Genomic DNA, 23,667 nt, shown 5'->3' with positions numbered 1-23,667 from the left:
GACCTTCCGCGCTTGGCGAGAAGGTTCAAAGTCGGTCGTCTTACCAGGTCAAGCTCAGCAATTCACATCTACTTGGCATTAGTTAAGTTTAAAATATGAACGTCATGCTGCAGGCGAGTCACTCCTCTGCCTTGTTCATGTCCAGGAAAAGTTTCAGCAGCATGCGATGCGATTGTGCCTGCTCCAAGTAATGGATGCTACGGCATATGGCATGGCCGTGTGCCTTGGCATTCTGACGACGTTCTCGTCATTGCAGAAAAAGATATAGCATATAAATGAATACTGCTCCGTCGTTGAGAGCAGACTTGCTGTGCTGGAAAAAGACTGTTCACAAACGACAAACATGGCACCCATATTGACCTGCATCAGGCATGCCCAAGGGTACCACAACCTGTCCCCCGAGAACGAGCAGAAGTACCATGACCCAGACCTCACAAAAACCGGTCGGGAGCAGTGTGAGAGACTGCGGGATCGCTTCCCATACCTGGACGGTATCGACTGCATCATGACATCTCCCATCCGTCGCACCATTCAGACAGCGCTGATAGGCCTGGAGCCAGCCATCGAAAAGCGAGGGCTCAAGCTCATCCTCGTTCCCCGTGCTCAGGAGACTAGCGATAAGCCCAGTGATACTGGCTCAAGCGTCAAGGCACTCGAGAAGGAATTTGGCGACAAACTCGATGAGAGACGTATGGTTGAAGACTGGTCCTCAAACCAGGGCAAGTGGACGATGGACGCTCCTCACATCGAGACCAACGTCGTGGAACTCAGAAAATTCATCAAGAGTCTCGACTTCAAGCATGTCGCGTTAGTAGCGCACGGCGGTGTAAGTGTGCTCTTGTCCCTGCATTATTGTTGTTCATTTGCTTGCAAGATTCTTGCTAACTATCGCCAGTTTCTGCATTATTTCACAGAGGACTGGTCAGACAACCCAGGTGAGGAGAGTGGGACAGGATGGGTAAACACAGAATTCAGAACTTATGAGTATGTCAAGGGCGAGGGCGGACATTTGAAGGAGCTTGCAGAATCGAGAAAGAGGCGGGCTAAGGGCGCAGCGGGCGGCTATGAAGAAGGTGACGACTCTGTGCCGGAAGATCAGAAGTGAGAATTTCCCTTCAACATGAACTTGTCGGCGTGTCATGAGCCTGTTGGAACTCTCGAGCTTCACGAAGAGATCAGCGCCGGCTTGATTATGTAATACTGTTATCGATAAGCGTCGCTATCTCTCCACACACTGGCAGCCGCTAGTGTTCTGTAACTTTTTGTTCGCTTCGAGTGTTTGCAGTACCGGCGGACCATAATATTTGCACAGTGGCATTTCTGCACGTTAACACACCGCCGCACATCTAATTCCAGGTCCTATACGGAGACTTTGTACTAGCAGCCAAAGAAAGGTCATATATCTTTCTTGCTTCCTGCCCCGGCCATTTGCGATATCACCACACGAAGCCACACTCGGTCACTCCAGAAGCCACCACATTCTGTTCGCCTTCCATACCCTCCAACATGCCTGCTCCTACCGCGCTGCAACGCGCACCCGAAACACTCGCCGAAGAGTTCATCACAGACCAAGAGATGCAACCAGAACCCCGATCAACAGAAATCGAAATCGTCACAGAACCACAAGCACAACCACCTCAGTCACTACAGCCCGACGACTCAATACAACAACAGCAACAAGACGACGACGACACAACAATGCAAATCGACCCCGAAGGCTGCCCCCACTTCTCCCCCTCCACCGACCCAATCCTCTCCTCCCCAACCCAAACAACACCAACCCTCGCCACAAAGATCCACAGTAGAAAAGTCCCCATCCCACCCCACAGACTCACGCCCCTAAAAAACGCCTGGCCAAAGATCTACCCTCCCCTCGTCGAACACCTCAAACTCCAAGTCCGAATGAACATCAAATCCAAAGCCGTCGAGATGCGCACATCGCGCTACACAACATCCACCGACTCCCTCCAGAAAGGCGAGGACTTCCTCCGCGCATTCACGCTGGGCTTCGACGTCGACGATGCGATCGCGCTGCTACGACTGGATGATCTATACATCGAGACATTCGAGATCAAGGACGTCAAGACGTTGAGTGGGGAGCATCTGGGTCGTGCGATAGGGCGGATAGCGGGGAAAGACGGCAAGACGAAGTTTGCGATCGAGAACACGAGTAAGACGAGGGTTGTGCTGGCGGATAGCAAGATACATATTTTGGGTGGGTTTCAGAATATTAGGATTGCGAGGGAGGCGGTTGTGAGTTTGATTCTGGGGGCGCCGCCGGGGAAGGTTTATGGGAATTTGAGGACTGTGGCGGGGAGGATGAAGGAGAGATTTTAGAGGTCATTAGATTGGCATATGTGCAGTATGTTGGTCAAATGACGAGAAAAAAGACCATTGCGAAGGGTTAAGGTACGAGATATGTCGTTACGATATTCACGCATGAGTGGGAAGAATGGGATAATTCTGTTTCTTTCAATGCCTCTCGTCCCCTCCTTCGAAACGTAAAACGTGTCGCGCGTTCCAGCGGCTTGAGCCTGATAGCATTACCGGCCCCGAGAGGCCATGCATACACCTTCCCGTGCAAAGCGTCCTTCTGAAGATGCTTGAGCTTGAGCAAGTAAACGTCGACCTGTCGTCTCATGAGGGCTGGGTTGAGACCGAATATACCGAGAATTCATCAGAGTTCTCGAACTTTAGTGGTTCGGACTGTGCGGGAAGTTGAATGCCGGTGACCACGGGCTTCGTGGATATTGAGGGACGTGTCGAACGGCATTCAGCTCTCTATCGCCCGGAGCGGAAGTGGGAGAGGGAACCCAGGTACGAGCGAGCTGCGCTCCTTGGGAAGATTCTCGACTTTAGGTAAGCTTCTCAGTCGTACAGAGCGACCTTTGCTGTGGCGTAATGAGCTCAGAGACAGGCGTGTTAGTGAGATGAGTGTGGCACGGCTTGAGGGTCTGCATCAGGTAGGAAGCGACAAAGGACTTGGTTTCGGATACATGTCTGCTTCTTCCGCTAGTGTAATCTGCTGTGTTCCAAGAGTTTGATCAGCAAGCAGTCAGAGTTGCCAACGCCACGACTGGCTGTATTTCAAGATCAGTAAGAGTGCAGCCCCTCCGCTGGTCGAGGGAAGAGCCCACAGGGTATAGGTCTTGTGAGTCAAATAGGTGTGCCAACTCCCACAAGCGATGCACGCCTCCCCATTAGAGGTGATTTGACCGGGCTGACAGTTGTGAAGGTGGTCACAAACCAGTAATTTCGAGACCTTGACCATTTGATATTCATCGCTGAACTAACACGCCAGCATCTAATGTTCTCATCCGGTACGCCTTGCGAATGCCCATGCTAGATTGAACCCGTTTAGTCCTTCTTCAGCGGCACATAAATCTCCTTGATCTCCCCCTTCATGATGATCAGTATCTGCAGCCCGTCACCAACCTCAATATGTCTCTCGGTAGCACTCGTGAAGGCGTCCTTGACCAATCGTAGCACAGTGTCCTGCGGCAGGGGCTCCCTCGGCTTCTCCTTCAACGATAGCCCTGACCCGCTACCAGGAATGTACTGATTCTTAAAGTTCACCTGATTATCCAGGAAGGGCATGATCAGACTCGCAGCAGCACCAGCAGCACGACATTGCTCCCTCTCATAACTTCCCACCGGATCGTAGCTGTAGAGTGCGCCCTTGCCCTCCTCATCCAGTCCCCCAAGAATGGCATGAACGTAGTATGGGAAGAATCGCTTTCCGTAAAGAATGGTGGATAATCTTTGTGCGCATGCTTTGACGGACATTGGCTTGCCATGCTGGTACTTGTACATCTTAACTATCGTGTCGAGTCGTTCCTTCAAGGCTTTGCCGTCTGCTGCGAAACCAACCACTGAGAGGACGATAGGTGAGGAATCATCATCGCCGATACGGAAGAGTTTGGGTTCGTAGCGGGTGTTGATGTTGTAGCCTGAGGTTGACCGGGTGTCGCCAGCGAGGATGGCAAAGGTGTCGCCTGTTATGCCGAGCGTCGAACCGCCGTTGTCTGCGTATCTAGAGGGATGTTAATTACTACCTTTGGGATTCGGATATCACAGGACGCACGGGTAGAAGCCATGCTGCCGTGGACCTGACGAGGCCTCAGTCCGTGGTATCGTTGATGCTTCTGAGAAGGAATATGATGGGTTTTCGGAGGGGAGGGCCGCGTGGTTCATTAACGACGCCATGTTTGAGGTAATGGGGGTTTAGTCGAAGGTCAAGGCGGAACAAAGTACACTCGCTGGATCTCTACAACAAGAAGTGTAACTTATGCTGAATTGCAACGGCTGCTGCTGCTCAAGTCTACTACGCGTGATGTAAGTTAACTGCGGCCTGGACATTCCTGCCTTAGGCAAATCTGATACGGTCCCCACCGAAACGGGAAGGTAAGCCGTCGTCCTTGCCTCTCGCTCAGTCAACAACCGGTATGATACACTAAAGCATATCAGCAAAGGTTGCTACTCTTTGTACCTAGCCTAACGGGAAGCCCTGCTACTATAGTGCCGGCGATGAACGGTCTCGTCGGCTACGGCAGCAGCGATGAGGAAGACGAGGCTCCAATATCAGCTTCCGCTGGCAAGCCTCAACAGTCGCAATCCTCTCTCACAAATGGTGCTGTCGCGACTGTCTCGACGGACGGGCAAAATGTATCGAGTTTCACCCCGGTCTCTGTGGACGCTATGGTAGGTCCGAGCAGGCCTGATGATGCCAGTGCTACCGTACAGGACGCATACGAGGAGGACGCCAAGCAAGAAATGCCATCCATGTCCGAAAAGGATCTGCTTCGCTATCTCACCCAGCCTTCGCACCCAATGGCATCCTTCCCACCCGAAGCGGCCTCTGAAGCAGATCCTGCCATCACAGCCAGGTTCAAGCGCTTTCTCGAGCTCAAGGCCAAGGGCGTGCACTTTAACGAAGATCTTGCTGGCAAGAGCTCTTTCAAAAACCCGACGCTGTTCGCTTCGTTGCTCGAGCGTTCCCATCTCCCATCTCGATCCCAATACGCCTCCAGTGTGCCATCCGAGGTGTTCAGCATGAATTTGTTCCCACCTTGGGCTTACAAGGAGGAATTACTGAAGAGTCAGCAGGCTCTCGGCGCCGAGCTGGAAGTGACCAAGAAGGCTCAATCTACTGCTGGAAAGAGGAAGATCGAATTCACGTCTCCAAGACTTTCTCAGCGTTGACGGACGACGCTAAAGTAATATCGAAAATAACAGTACGGACCACAGTACTCGGAGATGGTTGTCTCGTGGTCCCTAGAGGATGCCGGCCGCTCTGAGTCGTCTCTTGAGTAACAGTGCTGCCACTGCCTGGCTTCTATGGACGAAGCACACGACCCAGTCGCACAATTACAGGATTCAACAACTGGACTCAATGACTCGAGGTACGCCAGCATAATAAAGGTGCGCAATCGTCAACTGTCCAGTCGGTTTAGTGCTTGCTCTTGCAATCCGGATCGTTGTTGGGTTCATCGTGACGGGATTGCGCCACGGACTAACAGCGGATGAATGGCAGCAAAGCCGCTCGAACGACGTAAATGCCGAACGGTCAATCCATCTTGAGTCTGCAGAAGGACGGAACTCTTGACTGTCAAGCTGCTCGTCAAGCATAAAGATATACTTTTGACGACTTTCACGCAAGTCCACTGGTCCCGTAAAGTGTTGCACCTCCTTGCAGCTCGAGCTGCATGTCTTTCATGCGACTAGAGGTTTCGTCTCCTATCAGCCTCAATTGCGTCCTTGTTGTGGCTTTCGCTATTACACCATGAAGCTCTTCCAGATAAGGGGATTTGGTTCAGCAACTTCTAGGAATAGCATTTTCCGGTCTTCAAATGCTAGGTGAAATTGATTTGTGGTTGCCTGCATGCCCCTACAAGCCCAGTTTCGGTGGCTACAGGCCCAATCATCGAAGCAATAGTGGAGAGACTTGACCGATATCCATGCCCGTGGGGGCTAAAAGCCGCGTTCCATCACCGCAACTTACACTGACTTCACTTTCTTAGCAAGGCATTCATCCTCAACTCTTCAGGTTATTATCTAATCATGTACTCGACGGAATTGTATCAAAAGGAGCTGTGAACTCCGGGCTCAGCCATCAAAGTTGAAATCTGTTCACTATGTTATGACTATGAGCCCTCCATCGCCGAACAATGTTGGTGCATTGGTTAAACCCAACGGACGACTAGGTTCGAAGAAGAGCAAGACCGGCTGTCTGACATGCAAGTAAGATGCATAAAGTCATGTTCGCAACTGGTAATTTCTGACCTACGAAGAGCCAGGAAAGTCAAATGCGATGAAGCGAAACCTGTGTGCAGGAGGTACGGTAAACGCTCAAGCATTGGCGGTGAAAACTGACAGGTCTACAGATGCGTCGCTGCCGATCGAGTCTGTCAGGGATACGACGATGTCTTCGTCTCAACGCAAATATCCAGTGCGGAATATGCGCGCAATCGCATCAACGGGCTTCTTGGTCTGCAAACTCCTCCTCGCACTCCATCTCCAGTACATGGCGATGCGAGGGCATTGCAGTACTACCGGGTCAAAGTCGCAAACATCCTGGGCGGTGCTGTGGATACCGAGTTCTGGACCACATCAGTCTTACAGTTGAGTGAAGCTGAGCCTGCCATCCAGCAAGCCCTATTCGCAGTCAGCGATCTTTGGGAAGTGCAGGAAACTCAAGACTTTCATGACTCTAGTTACGCCCAAAGGAGGCATTTTGAGAGGTATAGCAAGGCGCTGACCGCTACTGCAGAGCGAGTCGCTCAGCCAAGAGCAGACACAGTAGCCTTGGCGACATGCGTACTCTTCCTGTGCCTGCATTGCTTGCGCGGCGACAAAGAAGAGACTCACAAGCTGCTGCAGACCGGTGCTGCTGTTATGCAGAAAGTTTTGCGCGAGCTATACGAACCTTCTGCCACTACTCAGAATGAGGCGGCGAAGATTTTCTTGCCCATATTCGAGCGGATGCTGGTCTTGCTTCGACTATTTGGGCAAAGACTTCCTCACTTCAGGTCGCCAGATACCATACTATACAACAACATCAGTGCGAATTTCTCCCAATTCGAGGATTTGGACGAAGCTCGTGGCGCTTTATATTGGCTCGTTGCAGAGAGTCATGAACTGATCGTGAAGACCAGGCTTTATCGATTTTCTCCCGATGTCAATGACCTCGACGAGCCTACAGTGCAGGAATGTTTCCAGAAACAAGGAGTCCAACTAGCCGCATATGCTGCTTGGCTCGAAGCTTTCGATCACCTATGCACGACTAGTCGGTTCGCTTCGGGAATGGATGACTACTACAAGGCCAATTTGCTGCTGACACATACAGTTACAGTCGCATGGCTTTCAACCTGCATGGACAGGGACGAAGGGGCTTGGAACAAACACACAAACTCATTTCGGATTGCTGTGAGAGAAGCTGAAAAAATAGTGTCGCGCGACAAAGGCAATACTCCTATGTTCACGTTCGAGATGGGTGTAATACCTCCACTGTATCTCACGGTTCTCAAATGCAGGGATCCTTACCTACGATGGCAAGCTATATCGATACTGGAGCGAGCGCCCGCAAGAGAGGGGTTATGGAGTAGAACAGAAGCTCTCAGAGTATGTCGGCGTGTGGTACAACTTGAAAGCGGAACAGGCCAGATGATACCAGGTGGTATCAGGTTCCAGGGTGGAAGTATCGTCGACGCTCGGACTCTTGTCACCACCGAGCAAGGCACACGTGTTACCTTCGCCGCAAAATTGAATGGTCACCAAGAGCTCTGGAGAGAATGGGACGAACTGATACCCCTCGAAGAAGACGTGGGCCAAGCTATACAGTATTCATTGCAGCATCAATAATTTGTGTTTTGATTGTTCTGTCGAATGTGCAACCACGCGGCTGTTTTCGCTTTCGGTCTTTGAAACGAATCAGGGACGCTAGCTTTGGTTGAATCTGTTTCAGGCCACCCAAGTCGTGCTCCTAGCTTTTTCTCCATGTTTTCTTGGCTGCCGAGGGCTGCCTTTGTCAGCCACGAATGGGTCCATGCTCAAGTGCGATTTGCGCATTTCGTTGTCAAGCTGGGAAATACCAGCAAAATCTGTCAAAACAACAGTCTAGCCTGATGATGATAATGGAGCATCTCGTATCGTATGGACCCATGTTATTGGGCTTGCGTATACTCAGCCCATGATTTCCGGCATCTCGCGGCTACAGCAACTGGCGACAGCGTAGCTGCTTGGCAATAGCATACCACTGCACCTGCGATACTATGGATCGACCGTCAAACCCGTGTGAAACTGTGCTTAGAGCGGTCAGTCAGTGGCATCGGCGGGTGCACGAGTGACCATACCGACGGTCTGGAAAGCTTGTCCCCAGCTGCCAGAAGCAAGAGCTCGTCCAGTGTGGTGCCTGAATTTGATAGGTCTGCCTTACCGAGCTTGTGCTCGCTTGTCTCGTCCTGTCAAGCACAGCAATTTCCTTCGCTTTTCCTTCCGAGAACGGTTTAGCTTCTATGCTGACCCTAGCTTCGTTGATGCCTTCTTGCACGTTTTCGCAACATAGATGGCTGAGCATCAACATTGCAAACTACAGCTCGCATTATGGGGACTCGCAGCTTTGACACAATGTCACTGCTAAGTTTGGCATCGACTGCTGTCAACAGAGCATATAACCCAGGTGCATCCGCTACCATGGCAGTACTTAGCCATAACACCAGAACATACTTCAGCAACAGGACCAGCACTCATCCTCCCGGCTATCAACCACCACCACCAGCCTCTTAGTAACTATCACTCATCAGGAGTGCTCCTGAGCTTGCAGCACTTCCTTCGAGACCACAGCCGAGACGCTTGTGACCAACATTCACATCGGCTCATACCACAGTTGCACCACCTCGTTCCTTTCCAACACTCCCCTGAGCCAGCACCATCACGATGGTCTCCGCATCAGACTTCACCCAGACCTGCAATTTCACCATCGAATCCGACTTCTGCACTGCAGAAACATGCTGTCTCGAACAAGGCCAGATCCACTACATCCCCACCCTAGCCGGTAACGCAGCGTACGCCGCCCTCTTCGCCATCCTCATCATCCCAAACCTCACCTTCGGAATCCGCTACAAAACATGGTCCTTCATGTCCTGGTTATGCCTGGGCCTCATCGGCGAAACAGTCGGCTACATCGGCCGCATCATGCTAAACGACAACATCTTCAGTTTCAACGGTTTCCTGATGTACCTCATCCCGCTCACCATCGCACCCGCTTTCATCACAGCGAGCATCTACCTGTGTCTCGCACGGGTAATCTACATCCTAGACCCGAACCTGATGCACACGCGCCTCAAGCCAATGACATACACCAAGATCTTCGTCACATTCGACATCATCTCGCTTATCCTGCAGGCCGCGGGCGGCGGTCTCGCAGCCACAGCAGATGACCAGGCAGGGTCCGACATGGGCATCAACGTCATGATTGCTGGTCTGGCGTTCCAGGTGGTCTCGCTGCTCATCTTCATCGGTCTGTGCTCTGACTTCGCCTGGAGATTATACAAGGGCATCGTCAGCAAGAAGATGCGGTTCACCGTCACGGATGCCGACACGACGTACCCACCTTCGCAGGGCCTCGCTAGACGACCTACCTGGATGCGGCGATCGGAAGAGGTGGGCGGGGACAGCGCACTTGACTATACATCCATTAAGACAAGCGTGATGTTCAAGGGCTTCATTGGGGCACTGGGCGTCGCGACGTTCCTTATCCTCGTTCGATCCTCGTACCGACTGGCTGAGTTGCAGGAGGGTTTTGATGGAGAGCTCGCGAACGACCAGTTGACGTTCATGATATTGGAGGGGCCGATGATCATACTGTCCTGCATTGCACTTACTGCTTTCCACCCTGGGTTTGCGCTGCGGCGCCATTGGAGCATGAAGGGTTTCCAGGGGAGAGCTGGTAGCCCGAGTGCCGGTGAGAAGTTGGTGATGACGAGCGCGTCGAATAGTGCGGTTGGTAGTCGGGATGGGAGCCGAGAGGATCTGAGTGCTGAGCAGAGGGCGCCTGCTGTTGGGGGGTCGAGGTATGAGAGTCTTCGTGCTTGAGTTTTTGCTGAGATGGGATGAATGGATAGATTGGGCAAGCAGCCCTCGGCAGTTTTCGTTGGCGCTGAAAAGGGGATACATTACATGATGTCTGCGAAGATACGATAGCAAGGGTTGCTTAGTGGTTCTGGCGGCGCTCAGAATGATGGATATGATAGATGATGGCGTCTGGACATCGGCAGTCCGACAGCATTTTGTGGACCGAAGGTCTCGTTTGTGTACCAATGTTTGAGATGAATTGGCTGTGGGACTAGCTGGGATTACTATAGACGACGTTGATTCAGCTGCACTCAATATGGGAACTTTGGCATTGCCTGCGGCTTCAATAGACATTCATGTGTTTCTCCCATACTTCCTCTTCACCGCATTGTGAATCTTATCTTGATGACCTACTGAACTCGTTTTTTGGTCGCTTGTCCTCTTTGGAGTTTCTTCGTTTTGCGACATCGCGCCTCAGGTCAGACACTTTCCTGCGATGAGTTGCTCAACGAGGTACAGGCTTCACTCAGCCTCTGGCTCATCGCAGTGCAACATGGGGAGTCGTCACATGAGCAACAAAGCCTCACTTCGGCGCTTGCACGCTTCTCGAGCGACAGCGCAGGCGATTCGGTTCTTCAAAGCAGGACTGCATGTGCATAATGAGCTGGCTGTGAAGGAGACAGCCTCCTAGAGTAGGATAAATTTCGCTTTGACATGTGAGCATTGGATTCTAAGATGCCGCGGAAGTTACATGGAAGGCCGGACGTGTCTAACTTTCAGGTCATCACGGGCCGGAAATCTTTGGTGCCCTGTCGATCTCGCAGTCCGATAGTCTGGTTGGGTCTCCCGTACATCGTACAGTAGCTTCTGCCATTACCTTATGGTCTCCACGAATTCCGTGAAGAGTGTTTGGTACGTGTGCCGGAGCAGCGGGATGTCTCGAACCTCACACGCCGCCTCTCCTGAGTTCACAAAACTCTCTATGCAACGCTCCGAAGAGAGGTGCAGGGCGCGCACAGGATTAGACTGTCGAATTCGTTGGTTTCGATATTTGCCTAAATCTACCGGATTTCTCTACTTGTTAGTGCTAACAACACGAGTCTCCGCGGGTGAGTGGATCGATGGGGTTAATAATCGAAGCTGCGTGGAGGAGTAAACGCTATCTACAGTAGTATCTGACAAACCTAGCACCGAGACAAATGCGAGGACCGAATTTCAGCAGATCACTCCTCCTCAAGCTTCTCCGGACAGTCGGAACGGGCACAGAACATGCCGGCGCTCGTTCATACTGGCGTAGCCAACGCTGTCGCTCACGAGTGTCAATAGAATGGTGTCCTGATCGATTTTCGAATGATATTGAACTTCCCCCTTGCGATGGACGTTTAGTGAAGCGCTTTTGGCAATCGCCTCGCGAAGCTTATGCACAAGTAAGATTTGTGGCGCTTTTGGCTAAAATCGGATGGTGCATGCCCATGGCTTATGAAGGACAACGTTTCGAAGGTTTCTGGCCTAACAGCACTGGCCTACAGGTACCCCGTAGAGTACGCCTCAGAGGTACGAGTAAGCAACAATAATCAGACTCGCTATTTTTTAGCGGTAAGGTGGGTTCCGAGCTCTCCGCAAATGATCTCTGCTTCAGCACATGATCAAGTTCCGCCGTCTGCCGAAATCAACCTGGTCTGTACTGGCTATTTTCAGCGCTGGTCGACCTTCGCCTGTTGTCCGAAGCGCCAAACGTGCTGCAGTCCGGGACACAATGCGGAGCTTTTGAGGTCGTCAAGCCCAAGAAATTCGCTGCGCATGCATCTTCGATTGCAAAGATGATCTCGCGTTTGAAGAGGGATGCTAAGAAAAAGGACGTCACAGGCGCTGCAAGTCGATGAGGAGAAAGTGATGGCCAAGATCTCCCAGCTGTACAGTCAGGTTCCAAAGGCGGGAGATGTGAGCGCCGCGGGTATCGGGCACTCCAAGTTTGAAGCACTATGACGATATCGACGTGCTAAGCTTTACTCCGTTCACCTTTGGCGCACCCGCACTTGTCCCATCCGGGGTCACGCTCTCACACGAGCTTTGGCTCTTCGCGTTGTCGGCACAAATCAGAGTGCAGCAAAAGAGCCATCTCGAATGCGCTTTGCCTGCTTGAGGTTACGTTGTGATGGCTGCAAGTGAAAGCTCCACTTCAATCATTCCACCTAAGATCATGCATGACGCTCGTCCTTTTCCAACAACCTCGACGCATCGTGTTGAAGCAGGCCTTCTTCAGTAGCGCCTGATGACCTTTCATCTCGGCTGGATAGCGAACGCGCTGCCCCATGTACATCTCAAGCATAACGATGACTGGTCAGCATTATTGACGATCCAGACAATAATTACGGTGGCCCAGCCTGATCATCCACTTCTCCACGTCGTATGAACCAGCTGTCATGAAATCTTAGTTGACAGCTCCAGAAATGCAAATCCCGGCACTTGTGTTTGATGGGTCAAATATACATAAGCCAGGAGATGCCCCTGCTTCCTTTCTCTGTTTGACCCTTCCTTCGCGCTTGCCGTGACATATCGTAACACCTGTTAGACGTATTGACATTTGTTTCATACTACACTTCAAGATGTCGACCAACCAAGCACATAACGAATATGAGAACCCTGCTTCGGCCCATGCCAATGGCGGTACATCTCATCAAGATTTCGAAAAAGTCACACAGGGCATGAGCCATGAAGAGAAGCAGAAAGCTGTTCAGGCTAGTCGCTTCGGATATGGGCCTCTCGCACATATGAAGACGAACGACTCCGGCGGGTTGCTACCTGGTATGTACTTTCTTCGAGATTACTGTATATGCATGCGCTGACCCATATACAGCATTCGGTGGTGAATTCCAGCCAGGTCTCTACAAAGGTGTCGAAAACAGAAAATTCGCCAATCCTGCACCTCTCGGTCTTTCCGCTTTCGCGCTCACGACTTTCGTCCTAAGTTTAATCAACGTTGGCGCTCGCGATTTGACTGCGCCCAACATCGTGATTGCGTTGGCTTTCGGCTATGGTGGACTCGTCCAGCTTCTAGCTGGCATGTGGTATGTCACGCGCTCGCAGAAACGCATTGCCGAGCTAACAGATATAGGGAAATGGCTGTCGGCAACACATTCGGTGCAACTGCACTATCGTCCTATGGTGGTTTCTGGCTCGCTTTCGCCATTATCTTAACACCAGGTGGCTTCGCCATTGAGTCATCTCTGGAGGGTCCGGACGGCAGCCTAACAGATTTCCACAACTCCTTTTCACTCTTCCTCTGGGTAAGCGTCTCGCTCCAGACTCACTTTACCACTCAACTAATACAATACAGGGATGGTTCGTTTTCACGTCGATCCTCCTCATGTGCACGCTGAAATCCACGGTCGCTTTCTTCTCGCTATTCTTCACTCTGGACCTTGCCTTCCTCATGCTCGCCATTGCCTACATGCACGAGAACGCAGAAGGATCGCCAAACCCGTCCTGCGTCAAGGCTGGAGGTGCGTTTGGACTTATGGCAGCATTCCTTGCATGGTACAACGCTTTGGCCGGTATCGCCGATACATCGAACAGCTTCTTCATCATTCCAGTTGCTCACATGCCGTGGTCTGAAGCGGGCAAGGAGAAGCGAGGAAAAAAGACTGATCATCAGGCATAGATGAGTGAAAAGCAAAACAAATTTGACTATACCCTCTGGCTGTGATATTGCTTGGCTTTGTTTGGATACCCATGAACGATCATATTAGCGATATATACGTAACAGATATCGTTCGTATTTAATGATATGTATATCACACAATTCGTTCTGGAAGCATTGGGTCAAAGAATACGCAGGGAGAGCTATTACGACCGAAGCCCTTTTTATGCTGCTTGGACGTGACGCTGCCCCCGCACAGAAGACTAAGCTCGCCGCTCGACCTAACTATCCACGTTTGTATCTGTGGCAGCAACGTTGTTAGATGTCCGGCAGCGAGTGTGCGATACCTACAGAGGTCGATGCTCAGATCGTGCTAATATTGTGAGTCCAGACCAATCGTACTGCTGAAGGCAGGCGCATCCGCATATCCGATAACGGACAGACCACACGCATATCAGCATGACGTCAGGTTACCGAATTACGGAACGGTGATGAGGACTTGCCCTCTGGAGTTCCCCTGGTTTCGGTGTACCGATTCACGCACCTCGAGCTGAGGAGCCTCACGCAAAGCCGAATTGCCGGTCGACTCATGCTTATCTTACAGGTCGTAGAGCCTGTCGCAAGAGCAGCCAACACATTTGCGCCAGCCTTTCAAGAAGTGAAATCCAGCAGTGTTGTGGCAACAGCTGTCAAAATTTGTGAAACTCGATCTCGCTGACCGCCCTTCGCGCCTTCCCCATCAGCATGTCACCGCACCTGTCAACCGAGATATCAAGCAAAGTGACAGATTGGAGAACGATGGATGCAGTACGTGTGGATCACACTTCAAACAGGATAAGTGCTTCTTTCTCTTGTCTGTACCTTTATCAATCTCATACTATTGGTTAGCATTTGTGTATTACTATTCTGCTTGACGATATCGTTTCATCTATTCGTCTACCGCCCATCCGGTATATCTGCATACTTGGGTCTCTACCTCGTTGTGCATAACCAGCACGTTACACTCATTTTACGTTGTCTGTACCGCAGTCGTTCATTGAGACATCTTGGTTGGTGCCAACATGTGTGGTATCAGTTGCATAGTCGCTCTTGACGAGCGTACTAGAAGGCTGAACCAGAAGGACAAGGACAACATCTGCAAACGCCTCGATGCAAGCTTTGAGAAGATTCGGCATCGCGGACCCGATTCAACGGGAAAATGGATCAGCAACGATGGCGGAGTGGCTTTGGGCCATGTGCGACTGGAAATCAATGACCTGACACCCTCAGGCGATCAGCCCCTGCATTCAACTGACAATACTGTGCATGCGGTTGTCAATGGAGAAATCTACGATTATGAAAAGCTCCGAGCCGAGATGCAGGAAAAGCTTGGCTACCAATTCCAAGGCACTTCTGACTCAGAACTTGTCCTTGCACTGTACAAATACTATGGCTTGTCGTTTCTGTCAAAGATACGCGGCGAATACTCGATCTGTCTGTACGACCAAGAACGAGAATTGTTCTTGGCGGTACGAGATCGATATGGCATTAAACCACTTTTCTGGACTGTTCAAGAGGGTGAGCTATTGGTCGCTGCGGAGATGAAGGCATTTCTACCTCTTGGCTGGAAACCGGAGTGGGATATCAAGAGTATCGTTGGCGGTGACTTCCAAATAGCCAGTGCCACGATCTTCAAGGGGGTGCAGAAGGTTAGACCTGGTCATGTGCTCATGTGTCGATCTTTTGGAACCATTCACGAGCAGCAATACTGGGATTCGGAGTACCCGGACAAAACAATCAAAGACCCTCGGACAGAAGAGGAGATGATTCAAGGCGTGCGTGACCGTCTGCTGGATGCGGTCAAGCAGAGGCTGCGCGCTGATGTTAAGGTAGGAGTCTCACTCAGTGGTGGCATTGACTCCAGTGTCGTTGCCGGCATGGTCAATCATCTGATACGAGGGGGCAACGAAATAGGCTCCGAGGGCGTCAGTGAACGCCTGAGCTGTTTTGGCATTGCCTTTGATGAGGACAGCGGTTTTGATGAATCACCCACAGCTAACCGTACAGCTGAACACCTCGGAGTCAACTTCTACAAGAAGCACATGAACGAGCAGGAGCTTGCCAATAGTTTTGAGGATGCGACCTGGCTTGACGAACAACCGAATCCGGACCTGAATTTCATCGGTACCTATTGTTTGTCCAAACTCTTTCGGAAAAAAGGCTACAGGGTCAATATTAATGGTCAAGGAGCAGACGAGATTCTTGGCGGATACAACATTTTCTTGCCGGACTTCCTTCGAGAGCCCGATCATGCCTTTAATGGACCGAGTGTGCCAGATGACGCTCGCTTGAAGGCATTGAAAGAGTCAGAAGACACGCTTAACGAGATCTATGGTGGCAACTTAGACCTTGAGGGTACCTCGGTCGCGCGTCGACAGCTCAATAATACCCTGACCCCAGCTCAAATGGCTGCAGCTTTCCCACCTCTACCCGTCAAAGAGGAATTTCTCCCTGCTAACAACAAGGTGGACCCTCAGCTCACATATGCCGAGTGTATTCATGGCATGATGCTCGACAGAGTAAACGAGCGTTGGCATCCGCTTCATACTGCCCAATACGTCTTTACCAAAGCACATCTACAAAACATCCTCTTGTCAAACCTTGGTGACCGTGGAGAAATGGCTCATTCCATCGAAGGACGAACACCATTCCTTGACCACCATCTCACCGAGTACGTCAACAGTCTGCCACCCAGCATGAAGATCCACCGAAACGCGCAAGGCGAGTGGATCGAGAAGTATGTGCTTCGCGAAGCTGGCAAGCCATTCATTACAGATGAAATCTACAAGAAGAAGAAACACCCCTACAGCGCGCCGGTGCAGTACCCGAAGGATGGACCGCTGTACAAGCTTCTGAAGGGACTCGTCACAACAGAGAATATCTCGAAACTCGGCTTCTTGAAGCCCGAGGGTCTTGAGCAGTTGGTTGATAAGTGCTTTGAGACGAAGCATATGCCTACCTTTAGGGTTGTTATTTGTCTTGCTCAATGGGTCGTGCTACAGCAGAAGTTCGGTGTTGCTAAAGCTGTCAGCGAGAAGGAGAGGGTGCGCTTGGAGTGGGATAACGCGGTGAGCCGAGAAGGTGAGAACATGTGTCTAGGTTAGTGATCTTGGCTTGTCAAGTTCTGGTTAGAGGGCTATGTTTTGGGTGCTGTCCATTTCGATGGTTAATGTTGTTACATAGTCGGGTCCGAGCTTCAAACACATAGTCAGCGTTTGTTGTTACCTCCGAAGAATATGGTAAGCGGGTGGCATTTCCAAGTGGAGCTCTCGAATATTCTGAGGCAGGTGCTCCGTGGTTCCTCCCTCGTCTCAGAAATCACAATGCGACATGTATGCGAACTTGCATTGACGAACCTACTGATGAGTTGTTAACACCAGCTCAAGCATCTGACACTACCCTATACCATTATCGGGATTCTCACTAATATCATAGGAGCCACATCGAGGCAACGAACTACAGCACGTGTGTCCAGGCCACTGCATTAGCTCTCAGATCCGATGATCGAGTGCAAGGTCCCTTGCTCGATGAGCTGTTCAGCATATGTCACAGGTCGGTTGTCACACTCAACACGATCTTGAACCGATGATGCCGAACATCGCAACTGAACACCAACTCCATGCGGCACGTTCCCTGAAGGACGCGTGTTATCTGCTTACCGTGGATCTAGAATCACGTCCATCACCGCATCTCTTCGTCGCAACTCTTCACGATTACACTGGCCACGCGGTACGCGCGCTCATTTGTTATGATAGAACTGGCTCACATTCTTGAATCTTTCAAGGCCACTTCAGGGCTTGGTGGCTCTTTTGAGGTGGCAACCTATACTGCTGACGAATTTGCCCCTCAGGCCCATGCGACGCGACGCTCACGCTCCTTGTGCCACAGGTTGAGGCAGCACTGCGGTTAACAATTTGCTCGACCAATTCAGAGCTACACGTTCACCGCGGTGGGATACGTTCAGGCAAGACTCCAATACTGCGACGACTTGAACTCTCGGTGACAGCCAACTCGAGGAACGCCGTCTCAGGATGCGGGCGGGTTTTCAAGATGCCTGGCAGTCTTGTTGTCGGAGCACCCAATCGTCTCGTAGGGGGTGGTCGTTGAAGCAATACTATTACCTATACCGAGAGTGGGTTCTTATCCCGGATCATGATGGAGACACAGAATCACGAAAACGTGCAACTTGAACGGTGGGGGGCAGAGACCAAGTCACAAAAGGCAAGAATCTGTGTTAGCGGCATACGCAAGACGGAGTCAGGATCCGAGAGATCTGCGGCGGGCTTCGTCACCCGGCTTCTAACCACATCGAAATGCTCCCGGCTCTTCTCTGATCTTAAACAAATACAGTGCTTGTAAGAACTGCCACATGAGAGATGGGACATCGCAGCATCTGATCAGCGATTGTTGCGCGTGGCGATGCATTTGTCAAAAGCGCTGACGGCTTCGCAACAAGGATCGCATCTTACCGGCCGGCCACGCGTCCCTAGATAGGCCGAGGGATGTGGATACGTATCGTGTTCTAATATTGTATTGATGCTCGGTCCCTCTAACTGATCAGCGATGAATTGGTGCAAGATGTTTACAGAGGTTACAATGGTAGCGTGCTCCGGAGCACGATCCTATTTAATGCGCGTCAAGGAATCGAGATCAGACGCCCGGACTGACCAGTGCAAGGACAGACAAGGCGCGATCTTGCAGGTACGAATCCCCAAAAGCAGGAGTAGTGGGACTGCGTGTCCAAGGCTACACGAGGCATCGGTCTGGAAGCGGTCATATCCCTCTTGGCTGCCAGTGGTCGAAGGAAGGTTAACGAAGCAAGGCCTTGGCAGGCGAATAGGTATCGCACGGACATGACTATCGACAACGAGTGCTATGGTGGTTGTTGACGAGCAGGCGCAATCGTATTTGTAGGTCGACAATTTCAAAAGAAAGCCTCCTCCTTTCAGATGCATGAAACACGAGCACTTGAGGTCGCACAAGGTTGTAGGGCAGTAGCGGATTAATTTTTGGTACGCGCGTTCTAGTCCCTACAAATGCTGGGCATCTGTGCCCATAGAACCAATTAACAGGCGTGTTGGACCAAATTTGGCTTCCGTGGACCCATCTCTTGCCATGGGCCACGTCTTCGTCGCCAGAAAAGCACCCTAGGCTTTGCGTGTGTGCAGCAGAGGTTGCGTAAGTTAGGCACTCTAGACCGAAATGCTCACGACGTTGTCGCTTTCCACGCAATCTTGCAACGACACCTACTCGCCTTCCATACTTGCTGATAACCTCGTCGCTGTCGCTGAACTATCGACCCTCACCCATTGCTGTCAGGACGAAAGTGCATAGTTTCAAGATCTTGGACGTTGTGGCGAAGGAAGGCTGTGCAGCTGGGCAAAGTCGACTCCCCCCAAACTGCGCCTAATTCCACCCGCAGCACTTTCGCCAGACTTGAAGTCGATTCTGCCCGCACCCACTCCCGTCACTGGAAGCTGCTCTAGTTCCTGTCTTCCAACAAACAGCAACTTCATACTCAACATCGCGAACATGGCGGGGAATGGCAATGGAAACGTACAACCGACCTCATTAGACGAGCAATTCGACTTCGGCGCTGGTGACCTGTCAAAACAGTTTGAACAGTTACTGCGGACTCGAAGGTTAAACGAGCTAGAAGAGCAGGCAAGAGGACCACGACCGTCGTCTTCGTCGCAGAGGTCACAGTCACCATTCTCACCTCCACCACAGTCGCCGGCCGCCCAGCAGCAGCAACAGCAACAGCAACATATCCCTCCAAAGTACAATGCTTATCGAAATACACCTCTCGTACCATGCGCACCACAAGACGCTGCATCGCTGAAGTTCAGGAATTTACTGCTCACTCTATCTGTAACACCAACGAAATATGAGAATCCTGGTCTGCTCGATGAGGCTTTGACGCATATCCCAATAGATCGCATATACTCAGAGGCTGAGGAGGAGCACAGCATCATGAAAGGAATGGCTGCGTCAACAGGCAGCTCAAAGGAGGAATGGGGCTACCAAGACTGTGTGGTACGCTCGCTGTTAAGGTAAGCGCTTGATCAGCCTGGACTTGGAGAACAGCGGACTGACTTGATTGTGTAGATGGTTCAAACGAGAATTCTTCGAGTTCGTGTGCAATCCCAGCTGCTCACGATGCCATGGTGCAACTATCGCTCAAGGACAAGTGCCAGCGACACAAGAAGAGAATGCCTACGGAGCCACAAGAGTCGAGCTGTACAGATGTCAGAGCCAGTCCTGCGGCAGATACGAGCGCTTCCCACGATACTCCGACGTTTGGATATTAATGAAGTCCAAGCGTGGCAGAGCAGGCGAATTTGCAAACTGCTTTGGCATGCTATGTCGTGCTGCCGGTGCCCGTGTGCGGTGGGTCTGGAATTCCGAGGACTCGGTATGGATTGAGGTTTACAGCTTGCACAAGAAAAGATGGGTACATGTTGACCCTTGCGAGGAGCTATGGGACGCTCCTCGCGTTTACACCGAAGGTAAACAGGTTCACCCCTCATCTCTTGTGTCATTGCTCACATATTCTTAGGTTGGAATCGCAAATTCGCATATTGCATCGCCTTCTCCAACGAAGGTGCCACCGACGTTACACGACGATACGTCCGCAACCCTAGCCACGGTCTTCCACGTACTCGATGTCCTGAGGAATGTCTACTGTGGATGATGTACGAAATCCGAAAACTTCGACGAGACGGCATGAACAAGCCAGATCAACAAAGGCTTCGAGCAGAGGACGAGAGGGAAGAGCGAGAGCTCCAGGCTTATGTCATGCGCTCAATTACAAAAGATATGCTGAGCTCAATGCCTGGCTCGAGACCAGAAGTTGGACGACCCGACGAACAGAAAATACGTACCCAAGCACAAGAACAAGCCCAATGGGCCGGTACGCCCTTCGTGCCCGACCCAAACCCAAGAAGAGACGGAAGATGAAGCTAGGACATCAACTGCTTTTCAACCAACTACAAAATTCTGGATCCCTGGGAGCGGCCATCTCCAACCCGCAAGCTGTCGACCAGAATCTCGAGCCGAGCCTCGATAGCCCGTGACTTGGCCTTGATTAGGTCTATCGTCAATCCGGTACGTGCAACAGGCACGCTACGATACACACACATCGGTGTACAGGCAGCCCTCAGATGTCGATGATCTGTATTTTCGGGCAGCCAACACCCGCTACAAGGCGGACTAAACTGCGTAGCCTACATACCAGCGCGACATCCTATTCTACTTCGATATTACACCTTTACGCCTCAATTCACCCATATCCGGTAACTCATTCACTTCCTCACTTCCTTTGTTGCAAAAGATGGCATGGCATGGCGTCCTACTGTGCTTGGAACAGGTAAAAGCAATATTTTGCAAGGGGTATACATTACGGCGCGCATGAGCGATGACACGCTCAATTGAGCATGATTTCTACGGAGTCGGAAGAGATGAATTAGACGAATTCTCTACGGCGATGTCATGTGGTTAGATCTGCTTTGGACATATAATGGGGGATACATGTGCTAGTTAGCATCGGCGGCGTTTGCTTCGACGAGTCAGTCCATGGAGCATGACTTTTGGGATTGGAAGGGTCACTCGTCTTTACGATTGATCTAATAGTATTGAGATCTAAAACTCTTACACTTCACCTTTTTCGACGTTTCGTTCTTTCTTGGTCGGCGGTCGCTCTTCAGCTGTGCATTGCACTTTCCTACTCCTCACACGCGGCATCGGCTCCTTCCGCTAAAGTTCCTGAAGCGCCCTTTCTCCGTGCAATTCTACAGAGCATCAATTCCTGAAAAATATAGTCTGTCCAGATCTTTAGCGGTGACCACTTATCACTTCTCGCATAGGACCAGACTGTGACCGGATTCGAATCGTAATTTAGCGCGATTGCGATGATATCAAGAGACTTGACAGTGGGCAGAAGGTTCTTCACCGCATATACTTCCACGCGGCGTAACAGATGATACAGACGATGTGGAAGAGGCGTACGGAAGCTACAATGACATTGAGGTCGTGTATGGCACCATCAGGGACGTATACAAGGAACTTGGCAGTTGGCTGAGCGAAAGTGGAAGAGGCTGCCTTGCTCAGGGCACAGGGAGATGCTGTAGCTCAATACGCGTGCGAGCAAAACGAGACAGAAGTAGAAGAGGCGTTGGCTACAGGGATGGACAAACCACGCAGTGCTTGACGCCCGAAGCACGCCGCCTGCACGAGTGGTCCGTGTGGGAGAATATCTTGAAAGAGATCACTGATGCGGATGATAGGCGAAAAGCTCAGCCACCTTGCACAGTCCGTGGTATCGACCAGCGAGATTGACTTCATGAACGATATTCCATCCTCAGCTACGAGTCACACCCAAGGAAGGTGAGTTCTGTTATGGACGAGCAAAAGTGCGCACTTACCTCCGAAGGCAGTGGACGTGTTTATATCAGGAATGCAGAAAACCATCTCCGTTCAGGGAGTGGTAGATGGCGAACAAAATCTCGACCTAAGCACGTCTGCTTGTTAGGAGACCGCACGTTGAGTTGAAGAACACCGAGAGACCACCAAGAGCAAGCCTGGCGAAGACAATGGTATGCGTACGCTCGAAATATCCCAGGTAACAGGCGACTCGAACAGCTGTCAGCGTCACGTTCAAATGTTTGAGCAGGTGGCAATAGTGGGACACGTCTGGTTAGGTTTTTGAAAGTATTCATTGCCTGAGCATGCATAACTGGTGCTGACCAGATTACATGTGTAAGAGAATCAATGCCTCATATATGAGTGCGTTACGCCCTTGATCAACCTCCAAAACCCCTCGTCTTGGGTTAGAAAATCATAAGCGAGCACAGATTTCATCGTTCATTCATCATCAGGACAACATCCTAGGAGCTCTGTCCACCCTTTCGTCCAGCCTCCTTGGCCTTCTCACTTCCAGGCTCAAAGGAACCGCTCGATGCTTGACCGCCCTGAGACGCGATGTCCTTCTGCAGAAAGTCTGTCAAAATCCGTTCTTCGAGATAACAGGGGCGGTGATAGGTGCATGGGTAGGTAGTCAGGTGATGCAGTGGCACTTACCTGCTTGTCTGGGTCCATGGAAGCAAAGCCGCTGTTGTGAGATGACTGGCCTCCCTTGCTGGCGATTTCCTGGACCTCCTCCTTAGGTCGGTTGGCGAAGTTGCCTGGGTTTGTGTTGCCAGTGGAAGACATTTTGATTGTGGTATTGGTTTTTGATCTTGTTTGAAGTGATATAGTTCAATAGAGTCTTTGGTGGTTCGTGAGGACTGAGTTTGAGCGGGAAGCAGTGGTCTGGTAAGATGTGAAATACCTTTTGAAAGTCGCTGGTCATCCACGTCTACAACTGACGTCAATCAGGAACATGACTATCTTACGTCAAGCAGCGTAATGATGAACCTTATGTCACTATGATGCCTCCGGATACATAAAGTACTTCAAGCAAACACGACGCAGGAACGTGATGAACCAATCACATCCAGTTCCGGTTGCCAGCCCCAGAAATATGATGCTGGGGGACCCCTAACGTTAGCTTGGAATTTACCGAAAACCAACGTTATGAAGACATCTTTCTCACTTACGGATATCTCTTTCCGCGATTGACTGCCTGCCTTAGTCTTTGAAATATGATATCAACCAGGTATTCGGTTCATCTTTCGCATTGGCTGCCTTAGCCACCAGTTAGCTGACTGATCTCGTTTTCGGGGACAGTACACCCAACCACTGCAGGTCAGGACTTCCACCGACATCGACATCATTGTCGATCACGTTCGCTCGCCTCGCCTTCCGCCATGACGACAAAACACAGTCGCGACTAGCATGCCAGCACGTTGCAGCCCGATCCAAACCTCCTCGCCGCTGTTGTCCCGCCTCCCGCGCAGGCTGCCCATGCCTGAAATGCA

The 23,667-nt window shown here is 51.2% G+C and overlaps 10 protein-coding genes across 10 annotated transcripts; 8 read left to right on the top strand and 2 right to left on the bottom strand.

The window, feature by feature from the left end:
* Window positions 1–343: 343 nt before the first annotated feature.
* PMZ80_004462 (uncharacterized protein) lies at window positions 344–1,105 on the top strand (the record flags this gene model as incomplete). The annotated part of the gene is made up of 2 exons (XM_064872887.1): window positions 344–826; window positions 896–1,105. 2 exons carry the CDS (start codon window positions 344–346, stop codon window positions 1,103–1,105), a joined length of 693 nt encoding a protein of 230 aa, XP_064731545.1.
* Window positions 1,106–1,506: 401 nt separating this feature from the next.
* On the top strand, window positions 1,507–2,337 carry PNO1 (pre-rRNA-processing protein pno1; the record flags this gene model as incomplete). The annotated part of the gene is made up of 1 exon (XM_064872886.1): window positions 1,507–2,337. One exon carries the CDS (start codon window positions 1,507–1,509, stop codon window positions 2,335–2,337), a length of 831 nt encoding a protein of 276 aa, XP_064731544.1.
* A 1,020-nt stretch (window positions 2,338–3,357) lies between these two features.
* Window positions 3,358–4,206, bottom strand: PRE7 (Proteasome subunit beta type-6; the record flags this gene model as incomplete). The annotated part of the gene is made up of 2 exons (XM_064872885.1): window positions 3,358–4,033; window positions 4,085–4,206. The coding sequence occupies 2 exons, from the start codon at window positions 4,204–4,206 to the stop codon at window positions 3,358–3,360; spliced, it is 798 nt and encodes a 265-aa protein (XP_064731543.1).
* Window positions 4,207–4,527: 321 nt separating this feature from the next.
* PMZ80_004459 (uncharacterized protein) lies at window positions 4,528–5,202 on the top strand (the record flags this gene model as incomplete). Its single annotated transcript, XM_064872884.1, has 1 exon — window positions 4,528–5,202. One exon carries the CDS (start codon window positions 4,528–4,530, stop codon window positions 5,200–5,202), a length of 675 nt encoding a protein of 224 aa, XP_064731542.1.
* Window positions 5,203–6,145: 943 nt separating this feature from the next.
* Window positions 6,146–7,860, top strand: PMZ80_004458 (uncharacterized protein; the record flags this gene model as incomplete). The annotated part of the gene is made up of 3 exons (XM_064872883.1): window positions 6,146–6,240; window positions 6,291–6,335; window positions 6,384–7,860. The coding sequence occupies 3 exons, from the start codon at window positions 6,146–6,148 to the stop codon at window positions 7,858–7,860; spliced, it is 1,617 nt and encodes a 538-aa protein (XP_064731541.1).
* Window positions 7,861–8,934: 1,074 nt separating this feature from the next.
* Window positions 8,935–10,092, top strand: RSB1 (phospholipid-translocating ATPase rsb1; the record flags this gene model as incomplete). Its single annotated transcript, XM_064872882.1, has 1 exon — window positions 8,935–10,092. The coding sequence occupies one exon, from the start codon at window positions 8,935–8,937 to the stop codon at window positions 10,090–10,092; it is 1,158 nt and encodes a 385-aa protein (XP_064731540.1).
* A 2,585-nt stretch (window positions 10,093–12,677) lies between these two features.
* On the top strand, window positions 12,678–13,732 carry mug86 (Meiotically up-regulated protein 86 protein; the record flags this gene model as incomplete). Its single annotated transcript, XM_064872881.1, has 4 exons — window positions 12,678–12,876; window positions 12,929–13,139; window positions 13,187–13,358; window positions 13,409–13,732. The coding sequence occupies 4 exons, from the start codon at window positions 12,678–12,680 to the stop codon at window positions 13,730–13,732; spliced, it is 906 nt and encodes a 301-aa protein (XP_064731539.1).
* A 1,040-nt stretch (window positions 13,733–14,772) lies between these two features.
* PMZ80_004455 (uncharacterized protein) lies at window positions 14,773–16,854 on the top strand (the record flags this gene model as incomplete). The annotated part of the gene is made up of 1 exon (XM_064872880.1): window positions 14,773–16,854. The coding sequence occupies one exon, from the start codon at window positions 14,773–14,775 to the stop codon at window positions 16,852–16,854; it is 2,082 nt and encodes a 693-aa protein (XP_064731538.1).
* A 2,428-nt stretch (window positions 16,855–19,282) lies between these two features.
* png1 lies at window positions 19,283–20,710 on the top strand (the record flags this gene model as incomplete). Its single annotated transcript, XM_064872879.1, has 3 exons — window positions 19,283–19,803; window positions 19,859–20,259; window positions 20,310–20,710. 3 exons carry the CDS (start codon window positions 19,283–19,285, stop codon window positions 20,708–20,710), a joined length of 1,323 nt encoding a protein of 440 aa, XP_064731537.1.
* Window positions 20,711–22,635: 1,925 nt separating this feature from the next.
* On the bottom strand, window positions 22,636–22,960 carry CON10 (conidiation-specific expression protein; the record flags this gene model as incomplete). Its single annotated transcript, XM_064872878.1, has 2 exons — window positions 22,636–22,737; window positions 22,829–22,960. 2 exons carry the CDS (start codon window positions 22,958–22,960, stop codon window positions 22,636–22,638), a joined length of 234 nt encoding a protein of 77 aa, XP_064731536.1.
* Between the last annotated feature and the right edge of the window lie 707 nt (window positions 22,961–23,667).

The sequence above is a fragment of the Knufia obscura genome (genome assembly GCF_036327395.1).
Source record: "Knufia obscura strain CCFEE 5817 isolate CBS 148926 chromosome Unknown scaffold_4, whole genome shotgun sequence".
Classification (NCBI taxonomy): domain Eukaryota; kingdom Fungi; phylum Ascomycota; class Eurotiomycetes; order Chaetothyriales; family Trichomeriaceae; genus Knufia; species Knufia obscura.
The sequence above is the reverse complement of the archived record's forward strand: the minus strand, read 5'-3'. Positions and strand labels throughout refer to the sequence as shown.